Consider the following 18,818-nt stretch of genomic DNA (forward strand, 5'->3'; position numbering starts at 1 on the left):
GCCTTAAAATCACATCGACTAGTTTGAGATCCACTGCAGTAGCACATGAACTCAGACAGCATCCCTCTGTGTTACGGCATCCTGGCATGCGCAGCTTCCGCTCTCATCCAATAGCAGGCTGGTGCCGCGCCGGCCGTGTGTCTGTCTCCGCGCTGGGCTGCGGGACGACGCGGTGGTTCTGATCCAGGTCTGTGGGTTTGACGAAGGATTAAACGCATTCTTCCGGTAAGCTTGCTGCTGATATGGTGATATGTAAAGCTTTGGGGGTTTCTGGTGAGAATATGATCTGTCTATGACCTTCAGGAGTTTATTCTGCATGCTAAAGTCCGGATGAAGGTGTTCCGCGCGGTTCGGGAATACCGCAATGCAGAAGAACAGGGTGGATGAGTCCGGACATACCAGATGTCATTCCTTTATATATAAAATAATAATACATAAAATAAATAAACAACATACATATTAGAATTATTAGTGCTTGAAAATACACTTTATATGTTATGATCACACCAAGCTCTAATTATAATAGCCTATTTAAAAAAGATGAGGGAAAAGGACAGTGAAATCCAGCTATGATTTTTATTGCTCTGTTAAATTCAAATGTAAATCCATGTATTTCAGTGTGTAAGATCATTTAGATCAGATGCTAGATTGTTACTGCCACGCCCTTAGTATGAACTTACAGTAGGCATGCAGTGACCTAAATCTGAATGTGCAGGACAAGAGCAGACAGAGGATGCAATGAGAATATAAGAGATTGGTGAAAATGCTGTGCATTCAAGTAGACCACATGCATAACTTGCTGCTGCAAATACAATTGTTTAGAGAGATGGGTGGTCAAACATGTTCTTGAGATGCTTGATGAATGGATACATATTAGGTTGCAGATGTTCATCCTCTGTCCTTGCTCACCCTGTATGAAAGTGCAGTGGCAGCAAATAAGAGATGCTGAATGTGTTAGCAAGGATTGCATTTATAAAGCAACTCTGTGAGTATGTGTGCATGCGTTTATGCTAAGATTTACCTTTCCTTTATGTGTTACATTTGCAGTAATGGCTGAACTTGTGGGTGTAAACATGTTTGTGTGCATATGTGCATAGTCTGTGTGAGTGAGAGAGAAGGTGTGGATTGCTGATTCACTTTTAACATTGGTAGGATTTCGGACACAATCTGCTGCAGTCTGCACATCAGAGTGAGACAATGCAGCTTTCAGTAGCTTCAACTCTGCAGCTTTACAGCATTTCACCCACACACACATGTTCTTTCACTTTTTCTCTTTCTCAGGCTTGGTTTTTAACTGTCAGATCAAGATGGTGACCCCAGCCATGCTTCTGTGTGTTCTCTCTTACTTCTTCTTATTGGCCGGTGAGGAACTGAATGTGTGTGTGTGTGTGTGTGTGTTTATTTAACTACATTTAAAGTATAGCTGAATTTCTTTTTTTTCAGGAGTGTCTTCAAGGGTAGAAAATGATATTAAATGGAGTAGATAAAGTTTTTTTAAACTCTAAAATACTCCCACATACCAATTTGGGTGCAGCCAATGGTCCCCATAATAAACATACAAAATTATGTTTAAAGGAATAGTTCATCCCAAAACGAAAATTTGATGAAAATGTACTCTCCCTCAGGCCATCCAAGATGTAGATGAGTTTGTTTCTTCATTGAAAGATTTGGAGAAATAAAGCATTATATTACTTGCTGAGCAGTGGATCCTCTGCAGTGAATGGGTGCCGTCAGAATGAGAGTCCAAACAGTTGATAAAAATAGCAATAATCCAAATCACAATAATCCATATCATGATGATCAAATAACGTCCTGTGAAGCAAAAAGCCATGTGTTTATAATAAACAGATCCATCATTAAGACATGTTTTTTATTTCAAATTGTTGCTTCCGACTAAACTCATATATCTATAATATTGCTTTATTCATTTAAAAAGTTGTCTTGTCTGAATCAGGAGAGAAATAGCCAAAACAGTCTAAAACAGTTCTAAACAAATATGTCGGTGGATTTTGATGTGAGAGGACAACAGGGGATGGACTTTTTCGCTGAAAGTAGCGTTTTTATGGTTTATGGACTTGTATTTTGGCCAGAAGCAATGGTTTACATTTAAAACACTGTAATGATGGATTTGTTTCTTTACAAACACAACTTTTCACTTCAGAAGACATTAATTGATGGACTGGAGTCATGTGGATTACTTGTGAATTGAGATGTTTTTATTAGCTGTTTGGACTCTCATTCTGACGGCACCCATTCACTGCAGATGATCCATTGGTGAGCAAGTGATGTAATGCTACATTTCTCCAAATCTGTTTCAATGAAGAAACAAACTCATCTACATCTTGGATAGTCCGAGGGTGAGTAAATATTAAGCACATTTTCATTTTTGAGTGAACTATTTCTTTAAATTATGTGTGTCTGTTTGTGTGACTTACTTTAGGTAATACCAAATTAAAATTCATTGTGAACCTGTAAAAATTATATCTATATTATGTATTTTCCTAAAACACACAATAAAAATGGCTGTCCAAGTAAACCAAGTCAAATTAAAGTTGTTCTTTAATTTTCCAGCTGCAATTAAACCCAGGATCTTTGAACCCCGAATTTTTGACAGTAAGTCTTTAACTTTTACCTGCAAGTAATTACATAGTATGAAATATTGATGTTTTTCACCTCAGTATGTTACCACATTTGAATTTCGGGTTTGTTAGTTGGGTAGTTTGTGTAAATTGAATATAATGCTGGCTCATGTAATCTCCATCAGAGGAGGCCACAGGCTTTGGGCCCATATTTGAGGAAGAGCCATTGGACACCGTGTATGCGGAGGATTCACCAGAGAACAAAATCTCCATGAACTGCAGAGCGCGGGCCAACCCTCCGGCCATTATCAAGTAATATTTTTCAGCTTCTGATCCTGTGCCGTCTGTATTGGGAATTGCAGGGATGTGTTTACCAAATTGTTTGCACTTGCAATGAGAAAATCAGAAGGTCATTAATAAAAGGCTGTATTTCACAGATGGTGGTTAAACAACTGGGAAATTAAACTGATGGAACAACCTGATGAGCACTTTAGCCTGGTGGGAGGAAACCTGGTCATCACCAACCCAGATAAGAGCAAGCATGCTGGGAAATATGTGTGTGTGGCTAAGAACGTGTACGGCACTGTCATCAGCAAAGAGGCCACTGTCAAATTTGGATGTATGTGACAGATACAGTAGGACTTCTTATATTTGTAAAGACTATAAATTGTTTCCAGATATCTGTTTTGTCATATTGTGTCCTCGGTTTTTTTTCTCTTTCTTTTTCGAACTGTAGACCTAAACCAGTTCCCTACAGATGAGAGCGAGCCGGTGCATGTTAAGGAGGGACAGGGAGCGGTACTGCTGTGTTCTCCTCCCTCTCGCTATCCAAGTAAGAAGTGATCACCTCACATACAATTTAACAAAGTGATACTAATACTTAAGTGTTTTGTTTTAAAATCTCTGATTAGCAGTGCCATAGTATATACATACAACCTTTTTGGCACCTCGATAAAAAGCAGGGGAAAAAAACTTTTGTGATTCTATATAATATGCTGGTCTCAGCACTGAATTTTTTTTTTTTACTTAAGTTTAAGGTTTTGGATACAATTTTACATTTAATAGTAAAGTAAAATGTACATTCAAATGCAATCATTTAAATTAATTTAAATAATTTTAAATAATATAGCTTTGTGACATAATATTCAATAAAGTGAGTAAATCTAAATAATTTTTACCGATACATTATAAAAATCAAACTTTGTATCTGTTAATATAATTTAATGAACCTGAGCTAACATGAACTAACAATGAACAGTTGTATTTTTATGAACTAATGTAAATAAAGATTAATAAATACTGTAACACATGTATTTTCCATTGTTATATAATGTTAGTCAATGCATTAACCCGTGTTAACTAATTAAACTTTATTGTAGAGTGTTATCAAGTTATTTTAACAATACATGCAAATACAACACTCTCAGAAAAAAAGGTACAAAAAGTTGTCACTTTTCAGTAGGTGCTAAGATGTACTATTTAGGTACTAAATTGCACACTTTAGGGTTAAATAAGGTCCAAAGGTGAACGTTTTGAAAGGGTACTGTCCCAGTGACAGCTTTTGTACCTTTTTTTCTCAGAGTGCATGATAACCAACAATCATAGAGGTACATAGTAAAAGAAAGTGCTTTAATCAAAAAGATCCACTTTCCTTCCAGCAACCGAAATCTGATTTCTGTCAATTGGTTTTGTCTCTCAGGTGAGGTGATGTTCCGCTGGATCTACAACGACTTCCCCAACTTCATCATACCAGACCAGAGGCGTTTCGTGTCACAGACCACTGGAAATCTGTACATCGCTAAAGTAGAGGCATCTGATGTTGGGAATTATTCTTGTTTCGTGTCAAGCCCCACCATCGGCAAGAGTGTTTTCAGCATGCCGATTTCTCTGATTCCACAAATAGAGAGTGAGCGCTATAAAATTACCCACAACGCCAAGAGTTTTGCTCATAATTGCCTTACTGAGACCACTGTTGTTTTTAAAGGTCAATTAATGACCTACCTTTTCGTCTCTGCCCTTTGCACAGAGGAGGTGAAGCGGTATCCCGCTGATATCCGTGTGAAATTTCCCAAGACTTATGCTTTGGTGCATCAGAACATCACCTTGGAGTGCTTTGCCCTTGGAAAGTGAGTCAACAAATGCAGATGCTGTCCATATAGTCTGCATGGTACTGATGCCATGGTACTTCAAAATACAATGGTGCTGAAGGAATACACTATTCATTTACTATGGTCTTAACAGGCTATCCTGAAGTATTTCAAAGAATATGAGGGTATAATCATGGTACATGTCCAATAAACATAGAAATACAACCATACTTTTTGTGTTAGTGAATCATAGTCATTCACACAATAGTATTAGATTTGTTCTTCACTCATTTTTGGTAGTTTTTAATCATATAAACTCAATTTTACCTTTCAGTCCGCTCCCACACATCCGCTGGAGGAAGTTAGATGCTGATCTCCCGCCCAACTATGAGGTCAGCATGAATGGAGCTTTACTGCACCTGATTAACGTTCAGTACGAAGATGAAGGGAGCTACGAGTGTGAGACGCTCAACGTTAAAGGGATGGACTGGTATCGACAGTGGCTCTATGTGGAAGGTAAAACAAACTCGAAAAACAAAAGTTTAAAAGACAGACACTCTGGTTTAATTCTGTTTATATAGGGCTTATAATAATAAAAATAATAAAACATTATATTATATTATATTATAATTTGTGATTGGTAAGATTTTTAAGAAATCTCTTATATGCTCACCTAGGCTGCATTTATTTGATATAAAATACTATAAAAACACTAATATTGTGAAATATTATTACAATTTAAAATTTGTATTAATATATTTTATTCTTGATGGTAAAGCTGAATTTTCAGCAGCCATTACTCTATTCTAATAGAGTTATTATTCTAATATGCTGATTTAGTGCTCAAAACATTGCTTCTTATTATTATTATTAATGTTGAAAACAGTTGAGCTGCTTTAAATTTTTGTGGAAACTGTGATCCATTTTTTAAAGATTCTTTGATGAATTGAAAGTTCAAAGAACAGTATTTATTTTATCTTTTGTAACATTATAGATATCTTTCATGTCACTTTTGATTAATTTAATGCATCCTTGCTGAATAAAACTATAATTTTCTTTAAAAAAATGCTGCGTCCAAAGTCAAATACTTCCCTACTATATAGTATGCAAAAAATTGTACACTAAAAGAGTAGTACGCCTAATTCATAGTATTAAAAAATAAATAAAAAATACAATAGGAAAAAAGTACCCAGATGACCTACCTGAAATTCTGCATTGCACATACGATGGATACTTTACTATCCCATGAGGCCACAGGAGAGGATTTTTTAAATGCCAGTGAAGTGGCACAACTGACACTGGTAGGTCACGTGACAGTAACAACATGGAGGATGTAGTAGGCTACATCCGAATTTCATTCCTACAACCCATGGTCATCCTACAGTATACAGAACATACTTAACAGTCACAGTGTAAGTTTAAATGCAAATGTAGTACCAACTCGAGACTGTGTGCATGTGATTGTCTCCTCAGGTGCTCCAGAGTGGGCGGAGCACATCAATGACACAGAGAAAGATGTTGGTAGCGAACTCACTCTCAGGTGTGTTGCCGTGGGGAAGCCTTTACCGTGGATACGCTGGCTGAAGGATGGCTATTCGGTTAATACACTGTTTTATTTGTTAAGGAAGACCCATATGAGAACCTCATGTTGTTTTAAATCAAGTAATCATGTGTGTTCTGTTGCATTTTTCCTCTTTTTTTAGTACGGCAAAGGGGAGCTGAAGTTCTCCAGTCTCACATTTGAGGATTCGGGCATGTATCAGTGTATTGCTGAGAATGAATGGGGGACCATCTATGCCAGCGCGGAGCTTCGGGTTGTCTGTGAGCTTTTAAATACTTCTTTACGCTTGTAAAGTATAGCTTACATAGAAAAAAAGAGCTGCTCTTTTCTAGAAGTGTCTTCAAAAAGGTACATAATTATCGTTGAAGGTTGTGTCTTCAATGGTCTCTTCACAGCCTGTGCACCAACATTCATTTATAATCCAGTGAAGAAGATTTTGCTCGGGGCTGAAAACGGACGTGTGGTTATAGAGTGCAAACCCCGCTCTGCTCCTAAACCCAAGTTCATCTGGAAACGAGGCTCAGAGCTGCTGACCAACTCTTCAAGGTTAGTCAGTCGATCTTAAACGCATGCATTTACTTACAGGTAAATCATAATGTTGTGGCAGAGATAGAAGCTTAGTTACAGTTATCTTCATCCTCTTCTCTCTTTATCCTTATTTTTCAGGATGTTAATTTGGGATGATGGAAGTCTGGAGATTCTGAACGTGTCAAAAAGTGACGAGGGCTCGTACACATGCTATGCTGAGAATGACCGTGGCAAATCCAACAGCACAGGGACTCTCACTATCACCGGTCAGACAAAATTCTAATTTCCTCACCTATACTGATTGTCAGTTTAATTTAATTTAATTTATTTTAGACAATAACTTGATTTTATTTTATTTAAAATTATTTATACCAGTTCAGACAATACCACCTTTGTATTATTTTATTTTATTTTAGACAATAACAACTTGATTTTATTTTATTTAAAATGATTTATACCATTTCAGACAATACCACCTTTGTATTATTTTATTTTATTTTATTTATACCAGTTTAGACAATAGCAAATTTTTATTTTATTAGTGTATAATTATTAGAAATATGTCCACTGAAGTGTTATTTATTTTACCATAACTGATTAATTAATTAAAACTAAAATTAATTTGCATTATCTTGTAAATAAAAATATTAATGAACTGAATAGTGCATATGGGTAGTTTCATAATTATTATTTACTTTTTTGTAATCAACATAATGAGGTTAAAATTGATATGAATTTATGTGTGTATGTGTGTTTATCATAGGTTTTGTGACTGGTCTTTTTCATTTTTATAAATAGTTAATATGAGGTAATATGAGGTGTATGCATTTGTGTCCATTTCATGTTCTCAGAGGCCACCAAAATCATAGTGGCTCCATCAGACACTGAGGCGGTTGTAGGTGACACTACAATTCTCCAGTGCTCTGCATCATATGATCCCAGCCTGGACATCACCTTTATCTGGACTGTTGATTCCTACGTCATCAACTTCTACACAGACTTTGAACACTACGAGCTGCTCAATGTGAGTAGAGACAGGAATCTCAGGCATTCTGTTCTCAGGAAGACGAGTAATTTCACTGTTTGTGTGTGTGTTGTTGCAGGGTCACGAGAACAGCGGAGACCTGCTGATCAAGAACATTCAGGTGAGGCACGCAGGACACTATTCCTGCACAGCTCAGACCATAGTGGACAATGCCACCGCAGAAGCTGATGTTCTTGTCAAAGGTTGGTGTCCTAGCTTATTAAAATAATGCCTCTGATACGTGCATATGATCAAAAACTTGTACATAACTGTATTAAAAACAATGCAGTGATGTTTAGTTTGTTCAACAACTAACCACTCGTATTGTTTCACTGCATAAATCAAATAGACTTGACGCAAATATAACCATCATGACATTGCCGACTGTTTTCGCTTCAGGTCTGCCTGGTCCTCCAGGTGGCGTCCGTGTGGAAGAGATTGGAGACACGACAGTAAAACTACGATGGAGTCTGGGATCAGACCACGGTAGTCCTCTTATCCAACATGTTGTCCAAACACTAGACTTTTACGCCCTGGATCCTGAAGACTGGAAAACCGCATCCACCTGTGAGTTCACTAGAGGGAGACAAAACACATATCTTTTCTTAAAAAACTGGTCTGAAAAATAATAATGAATGTTTTTTGTATAAATGTTTGTTGTATTTTAGAATAGAATTCATTTAACTTGATTGGACTTTTTTGTCACATTTAGGAATAAGATCTTGTGAAGAACTTAATATATTCTTCAATCTTAGTGTTTAGTATTTTGCTCTTGTGATCATGTTCTGCAAACTTAAAGGGATAGTCCACCCAAAAATGACCATTTTGACATCATTTATTCACCCTCAAGTTGTCCCAAATCTGTATGAGTTTTTTTCTTCTGCTGAACACAAAAAAATATATTTTGAAGAATGTTGATAACCAAACAGCTGCCGGTAGCCATTGACTTCCACAGAATGGGAAAAAAAATCATATGGAAGTCAATGGCTACCGGCAACTGTTTGGTTACCCAGGATTTTCATTTTTTCATGAAGTGAATTTTTAAGAGAACAAATATTGTTTTCCCAGCTCCTGTGTTTTTGGACGGATCTACAGAGTCAGCCACCATAGTTCACCTTTACCCCTGGATGCAATATGAATTCCGTGTGCATGCCATCAATGAATTTGGAGCTGGGGAAAACAGCCGTCCGTCCATCAAAATCAAGACATGGGACGCCAGTGAGTTTATTTATAAAAAGCACAGCTTTCAGTGTTTAATATTTATATTTAATTAATTCAAATTCAAATAAATTAATAAAATAGATATTCAGTTATTAAAAAAAACTTTAATTTATATTAATAAAAATCAAAATGCTTCTAAAAAACATTTTGTATATAATGAATGTATATGTGTATATAAAACTATATAGCACATCTATTCTCACCCAGTGTTTCTCTTGTCGCAGGGCCTACAGTAGCTCCTTCTGACGTACTGGGGCAAGTAGGAATAAGCGGAGAGCTCATCGTGACCTGGAGTGTATGTGATGTTCATATGCTACTGTATTTATGCTATATTTGTTGAGAAGAGGTCAGTGGCACATTTCTGATGTCTTTCATGTCCTTAATTTCATTGCAGCCTGTAAAGCCTCAGTTCTTCTTTGGTAAAAAATTTGGCTACGTCGTGGCGTTTAAGCAGCATGAGGATTATGAATGGAAATGGGCGACTGTGGAGGATCCCGAGACTAGACGCTACGTCTACAAAGAGAGCATGACCCCAGACACTGAGATACAGGTCAAAGTGAACACCTACAATAACAAAGGAGAAGGACCCTCAAGTCTTATATCAGTGGTCTACTCACCAAGGCTAGGTGAGATGTATTTCTATTTATTTATTTATTGTAATTTTTTGAGTAAAGAGAGATTATTTTATTTACTGGAACATTATTTTTAAATACTGGAACTGCTTGGTCTTTTCTATTTTATTTTATTTTTTATTACTGGAACCTTATATTAATACCCTTATTTTAATTTATAGTTATTTGTATTATAAATATTATAATACAATAATAATAAAAAAAACATAATATAAATATATAAAATAATTTAAAATATATTATAATTTTTTATAATAAATTTTTTTTTTATTATTATATAATTTTTTTTATTATACTTTTATTTTTATTACTGGGACCTTATTTTATTGTCATTGTTTTAATTCATCCTTTATTTTATTAATGTGTTTTTTCTATTTGATATTTAATTTGTTCTTAATTGAGATAAAGCATTTTTTTGACACATGTAATATCTGTCCTAGCACCGACTGAAGCTCCATTAGATGTCTACGCCCGCCAGGTCACCGCTACTGAAGCTTTGGTCTGGTGGTTACCGGTCTACCAGGCACCGCCAAACTGGGTCGACGGGTACCAGGTGAGTCCTAAAGTGGAATAGTAAGGGATAATAATGAATTTTGATCCTCATGTCTCTTCATTTGGTGTCCAGATTCGTTACTGGAGGAAGTACGATGATAATGAGGCTGCTGCCTCTCGAGTCCTTGTGCATAGAACAATTAACCAAACACGCCTGGAGAACATGCGGCCTGACTCCCACTACCTCATAGAGGTACGAGCGTTCAACGGAGCTGGGCTCGGGCCCCCCAGCGAGCATTGTGAAATGTTCACCAGGAGACCACGTAAGAGATTTGCACTTCTCTAGATCACTTGCCCAGATTATGGGTTTATACAGACCTTGCATTTGAAATGAGAGGCTTGAGGGATCTTAAACATACTGATAGTATATGTGTTTTATCTTTCCAGCCCCAAGTCGCCATTTGAGAGTCTACAAATATGTCAGCTTTAATCGCAAATGGCTCTATCTATATTGGGATCACATCTATAACTACTGGAATGAGTCATATGTGGAGGGATACAAGGTGAGTCAGTTATATTTTACTTAGTGTTCTGTTGACAAAAGACTTGAGAGACACATTCATTAATGTCTTGTTAATCTTAATGTTTATTTTATTTATGATTTTTAAAAATATCCTTATTTAAATTTTATTTCTGGAACCTTTTTAATGCCTTTATTTTAATTAATCTTTTATATTTAATTTCATTTGATTATTTATGCTATTTTATTGAATATTATTTTATTACTATTTTATTTTATTTTAATATCCTTATTTAAATTGATCATTTATACTATTTATACTTATAATGTCTTTAATTAATTCTTTACTTAGTTATTTACTTTTTTGAGTGTGTATTGATGCTTTGGAAATATTGCACGTATAACCATTTGTATTTTTCTTTCAGATTTTGTTCAGGAGGGAAGGAGAGCGTTATGGGAAGCTTTACACCACGGGCAGACACTACATCGACTTTCCCATGCCAGAGACAGACGATTACGTCATAGAGGTCCGAGCCCGCTGTGAGGGAGGTGATGGACCCATATCACAGATCAGAGTGCAAGGTGAATACTGTCTTTTACTAATCAGTAAGGATTTCATTTTTTATCCACCTCATTCATCATTGTCCTACCCTAATCATGTTGATGGTAATGACAAAATGATATCTGAAGTTCTGCATAATTTAAAGTATACTGTATATTCACTAAAGGAATTGAAATACCTTTCACATAGTTATAGATGCATAGATGCAGTTCCACAAATGTAACCGTTGTTCATGCTGATCTTTCTTACCACTGTTTTGTATTATGTTCAGGTAAAGCCGCTTTGGGTGCTGAATCTCTCAGCGTCGCCTCTGTCTTGCTGCTGGCACTGGGCTGGATGAGTTTAGGCCTGTAGGCAAAAACAACTGTCAACACTTTGGCGGAATTCACTTTTAAGAAACAATCTTAATATAGTTTGAGTGCATTTCCTTAAAGGGGTGGTTTTCATGGTGCAGATGAAGTTTGTTTGGGAGTGTAGAATATTTGAATTTACCCTCTTGGTTTGCCTTACAAACTACCCACAATCAACTAATGAATCAGTATTGTAAAATAAATGTGGTAGCTGGGTATGGTGAATTGTTTGATGACTTCCCAGTCACTTATTCAGAAATAAGACATATTTATTTATTTATCTATCACAGAACATGTTTTGCTAGTCTTTTTTTTTTTACGTCAGCAGCTGCTCTACAGTACATTATGGCTTACATGTTTCAACTTCAGTGTTTGTTTATACACTTGCTTGTCCACATATTTAATTTCCATTTGACAATGTTTACAAATGTTTGTGACTGTGTTTGATTTGAAAATTTCTTTCTTAGTAGGCTATATTCCTAGTATTTTGCTACAAGTTTACATTGATATTTTCATTTGTATATCAATAAACATTGAAAACATCTCCAAACAAAGTGCTTCTCTTTTGTCTTCCAATAGTACGTTTTTCATGTCAGAAAGATTGAAACTACCAGTTACAGTATGTTTGAAATCCTGCCATTAAAGTTTCTACTATCTAAAATCAAAGAATGTTTGAATTAGGTTGATATACTTACAAAAATATTATATTCAACTTGGAATATGGTACACTCTGGCTTTTACAGATGATTTTGTACCATAAAATTGAACTAGCATTAAAAGTCTAGTTTTAAACACATCCAATGTTATTTGTTAAAGTTTATAAGCTAAGTTTATTTAAAAAAGCGCCAACCAATTTCAGTTTAGGTTAAATTTGTAAGTTGCTGTAAATGGACTACAACCGACGTCTGATGCGTCAAGCACAGAAACTCACATCCTTGTGGTAGTTGTAGTCCGTATTTAGCAACTTGTTAGCAAAGAAGGTCTTAAGAATTCACGTTTGGGGAATGAATGCGTGTAATTTATTTTGTACAGAAACATTCATCTCTTAAAGTAATCAGACTTGACTTATATTATAAATTATTATTTTATAATATTATTAATTATTTTAATGAACGTCCTCTAGTGGCCACCAGTGGGCTGTTGGAGGACGCCAAACACAGCGTGGTGCACGTGCGTTACTTGCCTCCTCTTTTCAGATAAATGTGTTTAAACTGGACAAACAATCACACCTGTTAAGCCTATAAAAGCTCAACGTTGGAAGAGAAATGAGTGAGTTCCCCCCCCCCATCACATTCTTTTTGAAAAAGGTTTACACCTGCTAATTGTTGAAACAACATCCAAATTGCTGCCATCCAGTAGATGTCAGCATAACGTTAACTGAAGAACAATAGCAGAACAATGAATCCTATTCAGTTACTATTTCATGTACTGTAGGTATTTTATTCACTTTATTCATAGTATGCACTTTCATGAATACCTTTTAAGGTAATATCATATTTGGAATTATATAATATGCTTATACAGTACATAGAAATAATTGTGCAGATGCACTTAAAATTGGGTCATATTTTGCCTGAAATTGTGGAGATGATTGTAATATTCTTTGTAAATGAATTATATAATAGTGTCTATCTGCATTGCAGAGTTTCATTAATGTTTGTGTGAATACAAGCTTGTATGTAAAAAACACTTCATGGTACATAATACACATCTTCCCTCGTTCCTCATTGGCTGATGCATATATTTGACTTAGTGGTTGTGGATGAGAAACCACTAATTAACATTATCATTAGGGCTCTTAATGAAGCAGCACTGGCAGTGACATATAGACCACAGATTTACACAACTCCTGTAAGGTATGATGGATAGCCTACTGTGTGTTTAATCCTGTCTTCTCATTCAGAGGTTTTGTCCTTGCAAGTTGTTGTGTTTGTGGAGGCATGTTTTGAATATAATGGCTATGTGTAATGTAGTGTTTATGCAATACCAGATAGCTGGTGTAGTGGGTGTCTTTCTCGGGATGGGTTTAGTGGGTGTTTATTATGAATTGTTTGTTTTCAGAGAGAAAAATGACAAATGAGATCTCTTTATATCTCAGATGTTCTCCTAGACAGCACTGAGAATAAACTTTTGATAGATTTTTTTTTTATCCTTTGATCAAAAGATCCCTGTGATCTAACGTGTGAGTTTCAGATGAGATCTCTAAAATTTCTCACTGGTTTGCCATGATTCCAGAGTCATTGACTCAAATATTTTTTTTCTTCCTGTGTCCACGTCTCAGAATATACATTTATTCATTTAACAGATGCTTTTATCCTAGAAGGAATAGAGGAAATGTTTCATCCAAAAATGAAAATTTGCTGAAAATTTACTCTCCATCAGGCCATCCAAGATGTTTGTTTCTTCATCTGAACAGATTTAGAGAAATTTTACAGTACAACCTGCTCACCAATGCATCCTCTGCAGTGAATGGGTGCCGTCAGAATGAGAGTTCAAACAGCTGATTAAAACATCACAATAACATAAAGATAAAAGCTGTGTGTTTGTAATCAACAAATCTATCATTAAGACATTTTAGCTTTAAACCGTTGCTTCTGGCAAAAATATGAGAGTCCTCTATCCAAAATATTGCTTCAAACAGCGCTGCAATTGACCATTAAACACCTCATCTGCATTTTTTTAACGACACTTCAGATGCCTGACCAATAAAGAGTAGTTATAGAGATGTGACTAACCAGGAAGACTGAAGAATTGCGACATAAAGCATGCAATATGTCTGCCTTTTCTCTTCCAGACAGCTCTGTATCCGCCTACAAATGCATTTTATGCAGATCAGTCATGCAGCTGTGCTCCATACATTCAATGTTTCAGAGGCAAGTGCATTGTCTGTTATTTAGTGGCGCCATTGTGGCAGAAAGAGAGAATGGGAACGCTGGCGGACGAGTCTGGCTCTGCTTTTGCTTGGTAGGGAGCATGTAAAACAGGCCGTATTAGCTCTGACAGATGCTCATAAATCACAGTATGTGTGTGGTGGGGCCTGCGGTGCAGTGGCAAGCATTTTCGAGAAGTGGGCCGCTGAATCTCAGGGTCCAGCGGGGTCTCGGTGAGGACATATACAACATATACAACCCTCCTGGGCCGGTTTGATGCAGATTGTCATTCATAATACACACCAAAGCGTTACGGTGCTTGTCAAACCCCCTGTAGTTTTATTGGTTTGGCAGGGGGTGTCATATATGTGCGTAATTGCAGGTTGTGTGGATGATTTTATTGGATTGTTTGCACAGTAAAGAAGAGCTATGTGGTCGAATTCAACATATCCCATGCTGCTTTGTTTGTTCGTGACATCTTATTTAGGATCGTCTAACAGCATTTCTCACCCCTAATGCAACAAACCGGCAGAATTCATTTAACTAGTGAAGCTCAGCATAGGTGATCGATTGCATTTTATGGCCCACAATAGAAGCATACCTCCTTTAGAGATTATATTGAGGTTTTTAGTGTGCTCGGTCTGCAATTGCTCTTCAAATCTTTCCTCTGGCTTGTCAGCACTTTGCCAGCGTTCACCAGCCCCACCTGCCTGCTGCGAGACCCTTTACCTCCACTGGCTCTTCCCACTAAATCACAATTTTTCACCCCTGCAAGAAGCTTGGCAAGACTGATGGCAATCAACACCATCATCTCCCAGCTTAATTAAGGATTACCCAGAATTCGGAAATGAGTTCTGAACCACCGATAATATCCAGCCCAAAGCATCAACAGCCAAGCACAGATAACGGGTTGTAGTTGTGATTGAGTTAATAGTCTGTTAAGGCACATCAGAATGGCTTTATTTTATTTTATGAAATTCATGTTGCTCTTTATACCCTTTTTCCACAAACACAGCACTGTGGAAACCCATTTTGGCCCAGTCCCATTTTCATAAAGAAAGGTGGTTGTGAGCTAGGGAAAATGGTTCTGCATCAGTCTCTTAAATCTTCTCTACTCAAAAAATGGAAACCAAAATTGTCCAAGGTGTTTGACCAATTTATCTGGAAAAAACGAATATAAAAAAGATTATTATTATTATTGTTATTATTTAGGATTTATTCATTTTTACTTATTTATTAATATACATATATTAATTACAATAATGTTATGCCTTTTATTTGTAAATGAATTTTTTATTTTTTTTTTACATTTTTAATATTAAAAGGAGAGGTTTTATTGCACAAAGCTGCCTCTTATAGCAAAAATATTTTATTTAAACCCACGAAAATGCAGATCCTATTGTAAATAATAGGATAAATCAATAAATAAATCAATAAAAATCACTTTTTAAAACTGTTGTTCCATTATTACCCTTAGCAGAGTCTGACTCATATAGGACTAAACCATCTATTTCAGCTAGTGGCCCTAATATCAACACCATTTCCGTAGAAAGGATAAATATGAGCGACAGAGAGACATAATGAAAGAGTGCAGTATGTCATTGTTGAGACAGTCACTGTCCTCTTATCTAGTAACCTTTCACCAACATTCTGGGTTTTCACTCTCACCTCTCAATCTCTCTGATGGCCTGTGTGTGTGTGTGTGCACAGATGTGTCTCTGAGACAGGTCTAGCATAGAGCAGGCCTGCTCATGTCATGCTGGGAACAGAATGATGTTCTTAAAAACCCAACCCTTGAATTTGCTTCGAGGGGGATACAGGCTGATAAGACTGTGAAGACAGGGAGTAGACTAGAAACATTAAAGTAAAGGTGTCTGTTTTTTATTCTGTGGTCAGATTTCGATTCCAACAGGCTCAGATATGTATTGCATGAGCAGTGTGGCTTTACCATACACAAAAAGTGCATTTATTCTTTTCTTTTATTAAGGCTATATAAAAGTTATTTTAGTCAATTTATATCTTCTCTTCATTTATACTTGCATGAAGACAAAAATATATATATATATATTGGGTGAACTCTTCCTTGGAGAAGTTTGGATGTAATTACATTTTAAAACTTCTTTCTCAAACCCTGTTGGAATTACTGAGCTTGAATTTTGTCAAATATATCAAAACTGTGTTTTGGTGTGAACATTTACTGTCAACTAATTGCTGCAGTGTTCCCTACAGCAGTATTTTACTTTATTAAGAGCCCCTCCAAGACCGAGAAAGACAGACAGGTGAGAGGGGGTGTGCTGTAAACTCAACGCACAGGAAGCACCATCACTTGTCAACAGTGACAGGAAGCTAGATAATAATACTGAGAATCTGAGAGCAGCTTGTGAGGGAGACAGATTGACAGTGGAGATTCACGAGTCCAGGCGCACCAGAAGAGCTGAGGTGTGTGTTACAGTTATGCCTGACATTTAGTAGTTTGGGGTCTGGGATGTTCTGGGGTTTATAACAAGTTAAGTTACAATTATGTCAGTTACCACACACTCTTCCCTCCGATAATAAAACAAAAAGCGCTCTGGATGATTTTAAATTATTTATACAAAATATTTCAATTTACTGGTTTTACCAGCTTTAAACTGTCATATTAAACCCGCACAGTCACAGACAAGGGCAGTAAGTGATTTTATCACACTAGATTCATGTTGACATTTATAATTTTGAAGAGTGTACACATCTTCATCATTATTCTGAAAACAAATAAATATTTTATTATAAGCAATTTTTTTTTAATAAATATCACAAAATGTTAATTATACAGTATAATTATTTATTTATTTATTTAGAGGGGCTGGGTAGTAGCATGTGACATTTTATAACCTGAACTAACCTTCCCATGTCAGGTCAAATTATCTGATATTTTAAAAGACCTTGACACATGGTCATGAGGGTCTTCTCATGATATTTTCATTTTTTCCTGCATGTTTTTTTTTCTGCGTTATTATAAGGACACTTGTATCACTCTGACATTTTTGACTTTTACCAAAATAAACTTGAATTCAGAAATGAAAAACATGCTCATTATAGAAGAGGTGTCATTCATGAATTACATTTTTGAATAATAAATCTGGACAAAAATGATTTTAACATTATTTTCTATAGCAGATGCTGTCGATCGAGCTTAACTTGTATGAATATGTTTTGTTCTTTGAAAGAGCCTTAATGTGTACATGAAAATGGTCTAAATTTCTTATCCATTTCACTCGGCTGTACGTCACAATACAGAAGAAAAGATCTGTCGCTACTTTGCTTCGTGGTAACTTTAACCGTCATTGTAATTATCTAGTCTTTGTTTAGCTCAGAATTGCTTTTCACACATGTATCAGTTAATATGGGAAGACCTTGTCTCACCAAAACACATATGCAGAACACCTGTGAGGTGTGTGTGAGTATCTGTTGTCTTGATTTGAGTGGATGTAATGGATATTGAGTGGGAAATCACCAAACTCGTCACCTAATTGAGATGGATGCATTTTTAATGACCAAGCAGCCTATTTTGAACCTCATCTGCTGAAGAAGACATTAAACTATGCCCACATAGTGGACTGCACTAATAACCTGCAAGTGGTGAGATCCTGCAAATCCCATCAGCCCCGTCAAACGATGCTGGGTGTGTCGTGTCTGTAGTGTTCTTTGTTTGAAGATAAGACTCCTAAAGGCAGTATACTGTATATATGAGCATATCTGCCTTTACTCTCAATGAGATCAAGACTTTGATTTGTATCTTATTGGTTTCCATTTCATCCACACACACTAGCGCCTAATTAATCATATGGGAAGATGTTACCCCTCTGAATAAACTGATTCTGCAGGAATTCCTCACATAGGGATGTATAATTAGCTCTAGTCTCAACTTCGCTGTCTGGCTCTTAAAAGCAGACGGTGCGCTCTGAAGACAAAGACTGGCTGGGGTTCGATTAGGAGAATGTGATGTGACTCTGAAGCACATAAATTAAATTAAAACAGAATTGTTTGTCCATTCTGTTACTAATGGTTTAGAGCTTTTACGCCAGTTGCTCGCTCCATCTGGAGTTGCTTAAATTAGATTATGTGGTAGATTAGACGATTAGAACCTTACGATTAGCAGTTTTTGCAATTAGGACTTTGTTCCTAATTAACCAGACTTTTCAGATCGAAGGTAAATTAGCATTTTAGACATCACAGGCACTTCGGTCACAGAGGTGGTCGAAAAAGAAGGAATATACATTTTTGTAAATTTTGGTGCATGTGTCCATCGCAGATTACACTCTTAAAAATAAAGGTGCTTCACGATGCCATAGAAGAACCATTTTTGGTTCCACAAAGAACAATTCAGTCAAAGGTTCTTTAAAGAACCTTTGA

General features: G+C 36.3%; 2 protein-coding genes across 2 annotated transcripts in view; both read left to right on the forward strand.

The window, feature by feature from the left end:
• Nucleotides 1–12,068, forward strand: LOC107581848 (contactin-1-like). The gene is made up of 24 exons (XM_016267554.1): nucleotides 1–225; nucleotides 1,282–1,362; nucleotides 2,572–2,613; nucleotides 2,765–2,891; nucleotides 3,017–3,198; nucleotides 3,316–3,411; nucleotides 4,279–4,485; nucleotides 4,606–4,705; nucleotides 5,001–5,182; nucleotides 6,140–6,264; nucleotides 6,370–6,487; nucleotides 6,623–6,773; nucleotides 6,894–7,021; nucleotides 7,607–7,779; nucleotides 7,859–7,982; nucleotides 8,179–8,346; nucleotides 8,848–8,997; nucleotides 9,225–9,295; nucleotides 9,395–9,626; nucleotides 10,073–10,185; nucleotides 10,258–10,447; nucleotides 10,572–10,687; nucleotides 11,070–11,226; nucleotides 11,478–12,068. The coding sequence occupies exons 2-24, from the start codon at nucleotides 1,308–1,310 to the stop codon at nucleotides 11,558–11,560; spliced, it is 3,090 nt and encodes a 1,029-aa protein (XP_016123040.1). The 5' UTR covers nucleotides 1–225; nucleotides 1,282–1,307; the 3' UTR covers nucleotides 11,561–12,068.
• Nucleotides 12,069–12,771: 703 nt separating this feature from the next.
• LOC107581937 (PDZ domain-containing RING finger protein 4-like) overlaps nucleotides 12,772–18,818 on the forward strand; it is a 53,610-nt gene continuing 47,563 nt past the window's right edge. Inside the window, exon 1 of the mRNA XM_016267726.1 lies at nucleotides 12,772–12,825. The gene's annotated coding sequence lies outside the window, so the exon portion shown is untranslated. The remainder of the gene's footprint in view (nucleotides 12,826–18,818) is intronic.

This window comes from Sinocyclocheilus grahami, unplaced genomic scaffold (assembly GCF_001515645.1).
Source record: "Sinocyclocheilus grahami isolate Dianchi unplaced genomic scaffold, SAMN03320097.WGS_v1.1 scaffold1.1, whole genome shotgun sequence".
NCBI lineage: Eukaryota > Metazoa > Chordata > Actinopteri > Cypriniformes > Cyprinidae > Sinocyclocheilus > Sinocyclocheilus grahami.